The sequence below is a fragment of the Pezoporus wallicus genome, unplaced genomic scaffold (assembly GCF_028554395.1).
Source record: "Pezoporus wallicus isolate ANWC-B61680 ecotype Strahan unplaced genomic scaffold, APGP_CSIRO_Pwel_v1 contig_14264, whole genome shotgun sequence".
NCBI lineage: Eukaryota > Metazoa > Chordata > Aves > Psittaciformes > Psittacidae > Pezoporus > Pezoporus wallicus.
The window spans coordinates 1-3,378 of record NW_026638433.1 but is presented as its reverse complement, the minus strand read 5'-3'; the positions used below and the strand labels follow the sequence as shown (position 1 = coordinate 3,378).

General features: G+C 55.0%; 1 protein-coding gene across 1 annotated transcript; it reads right to left on the bottom strand.

The window, feature by feature from the left end:
- Nucleotides 1-333: 333 nt before the first annotated feature.
- Nucleotides 334-1,674, bottom strand: LOC130599882 (prefoldin subunit 6-like; the record flags this gene model as incomplete). The annotated part of the gene is made up of 2 exons (XM_057410685.1): nt 334-443; nt 1,550-1,674. Coding segments are annotated over 2 exons (234 nt in total), but the record flags the coding sequence as incomplete, so codon positions are not given.
- Between the last annotated feature and the right edge of the window lie 1,704 nt (nt 1,675-3,378).

Sequence of the window (3,378 nt, the reverse complement as noted above, 5' to 3'; positions counted from 1 at the left end):
GGACATGGGGTTATTATGGGATATCAGGATATGGGGTTATTATGGGGTTATTATGGGATATCAGGACATGGGGTTATTATGGGATATCAGGATATGGGGTTATTATGGGGTTATTATGGGATATCAGGACATGGGGTTATTATGGGATAGCAGGACATGGGGTTATTATGGGACATCACGCACACCCCAACCCCTCACTCCCCATGGATCACCTTGAACCCTTTATTAAAGGAGCAGCGGGGGGGGGGGGGGGGGTGGGATCCGATCCCCATAGGGGGGGAGGGGGAAAAGGGGGGGCTGGGCCCCATGGGGCTCCCCCCCCCCCCCCCCCCTTTCAGCCCTTGCCCTGTCCCCGCTGCAGCTCCTGCTGCAGCCGCCCCAGCGCGTCCCGGTGCTGCTCCGAGCGCCGCTCCAGGTCCTGCATCTGCTGCTCGTAGCGGCGGCTGCGGGAGAGAGGGGGCAGACCCATAGGAACGGGGGCATCGCCCCATAGATAACGGGGGCAGACCCATGGAGAACGGGGACAGACCCATAGGAACGGGGGCATCACCCCATAGGTAATGGGATCAACACCCCATAGATAACGGGGTTGTCGCCCCATGGATAACGGGGGCAGACCCATAGATAACGGGATCAACACCCCATAGATAACGGGGTTGTCGCCCCATGGATAACGGGGGCAGACCCATAGGAACGGGGGCATCGCCCCATAGATAACGGGGTCAGACCCATGGATAACGGGGGCAGACCCATAGATAACGGGGGCAGACCCATAGATAACGGGGGCATCGCCCCATAGATAATGGGATCAACACCCCATGGATAACAGGGGCATCCCCCCATGGATAATGGGATCAACACCCCATGGATAACGGGGGCATTGCCCCATAGATAATGGGATCAACACCCCATGGATAACGGGGGCAGACCCATAGGTAACGGGGTCAGACCCATAAATAACGGGGTCCTCACCCCATAGATAATGGGGTTGTCGCCCCATGGATAACGGGGGCAGACCCATAGGAAAGGGGGCATCACCCCATAGATAACGGGGGCAGACCCATAGATAACGGGGGCATCGCCCCATAGGTAATGGGATCAACACCCCATGGATAATGGGGGCGTCGCCCCATAGATAACGGGGTTGTCGCCCCATGGATAATGGGGTCAGACCCATAGATAACGGGGTCAGACCCATAGATAACGGGGGCAGACCCATGGATAACGGGGGCAGACCCATAGATAACGGGGGCAGACCCATGGATAACGGGGGCATCGCCCCACAGATAACGGGGTTGTCGCCCCATGGATAATGGGGTCAGACCCATAGATAACGGGGGCAGACCCATGGATAACGGGGGCATCGCCCCACAGATAATGGGGTTGTCACCCCATGGATAATGGGGTCAGACCCATAGATAACGGGGTCAGACCCATGGATAACGGGGGCATCACCCCATGGATAACGGGGCATCGCCCCATAGATAACGGGATCCTCGCCCCATAGATCCCCGCCCCATAGATCCCCGCCCCATAGATCCCCACTCACATCTCCCCATTGATGTACTCCAGGCGCTTCCCCACCGTGCCCTTGGCCTCCTCCAGCTCCTGCTTCACCAGCACCGGCCCCAGCAGCTTGAAGATGGGGTTGGAGGCATCCAGCAGCTCCAGCTCCTAAAGGGCAGCGGTTTTGGGGTGAATTTGGGGGTTTTGGGGTCATTTTGGGGTTTTTGGGGGGTTTTAGGGTTTTTTTGGGGTGTTTTATGGGGTTTTTGGGGTGTTTTTGGGGTGTTTTATGGGGGCTTTAGATGGGTTTTAGGGGGTTGGAGCTGGGGTTGGAGGCATCCAACAGCTCCAGCTCCTAAAGGGGAGCGGATTTGGGGTGAATTTGGGGGTTTTGGGTCATTTTGGGCTGATTTTGGGGTTTTGGGGGGGTTTTAGGGTATTTTTGGGGTGTTTTTGGGGTGTTTTAGGGGGGTTTTGGAAGGGTTTTAGGGGGGTTTGGAGCTGGGGTTGGAGGCATCCAGCAGCTCCAGCTCCTAAAGGGCAGCGGTTTTGGGGTGAATTTGGGGGTTTTGGGGTCATTTTGGGCTGATTTTGGGGTTTTGGGGGGGTTTTGGGGTTTTTTTGGGGTGTTTTATGGGGTTTTTGGGGTGTTTTAGGGGTGTTTTAGGGAGGTTTTAGATGGGTTTTAGGGGGGTTTGGAGCTGGGGTTGGAGGCATCCAGCAGCTCCAGCTCCTAAAGGGCAGCGGTTTTGGGGTGAATTTGGGGGTTTTGGGGTCATTTTGGGCTGATTTTGGGGTTTTTGGGGGGTTTTAGGGTTTTTTTGGGGTGTTTTATGGGGTTTTTGGGGTGTTTTAGGGGTGTTTTAGGGAGGTTTTAGATGGGTTTTAGGGGGGTTTGGAGCTGGGGTTGGAGGCATCCAGGAGCTCCAGCTCCTAAAGGGGAGCGGTTTTGGGGTGAATTTGGGGGTTTTGGGGTCATTTTGGCTGATTTTGGGGTTTTTGGGGGGTTTTAGGTTTTTTTTGGGGTGTTTTATGGGGTTTTTGGGGTGTTTTTGGGGTGTTTTAGGGGGGCTTTAGATGGGTTTTAGGGGGGGTTGGAGCTGGGGTTGGAGGCATCCAACAGCTCCAGCTCCTAAAGGGGAGCGGATTTGGGGTGAATTTGGGGGTTTTTGGGTCATTTTGGGCTGATTTTGGGGTTTTTGGGGGGTTTTGGGGTGTTTTGGGGTGTTTTTGGGGTGTTTTATGGGGGCTTTGGATGGGTTTTAGGGGGGGGGTGGAGCTGGGGTTGGAGGCATCCAACAGCTCCAGCTCCTAAAGGGAGGGATTTGGGGTGAATTTGGGGGTTTTTGGGTCATTTTGGGCTGATTTTGGGGGTTTTGGGGTTTTGGGGTGTTTTGGGGTGTTTTTGGGGTGTTTTAGGGGGGTTTTAGATGGGTTTTAGGGGGTTTGGAGCTGGGGTTGGAGGCATCCAGGAGCTCCAGCTCCTAAAGGGCAGTTTGGGGTGAATTTGGGGGTTTTGGGTCATTTTGGGCTGATTTTGGGGTTTTTGGGGGGTTTTAGGGTATTTTTTGGGGTGTTTTGGGGTGTTTTAGGGGGGTTTTGGAAGGGTTTTAGGGGGTTTGGAGCTGGGGTTGGAGGCATCCAGCAGCTCCAGCTCCTAAAGGGCATTTTGGGGTGAATTTGGGGGTTTTGGGGTCATTTTGGGCTGATTTTGGGGTTTTGGGGGGTTTTAGGGGGGTTTTTGGGGTGTTTTGGGGTGGGGTGTTTTAGGGGGGCTTTGGATGGGTTTTAGGGGGGTTTGGAGCTGGGGTTGGAGGCATCCAGCAGCTCCAGCTCTAAAGGGGAGCGGTTTTGGGGTGAATTTGGGGGTTT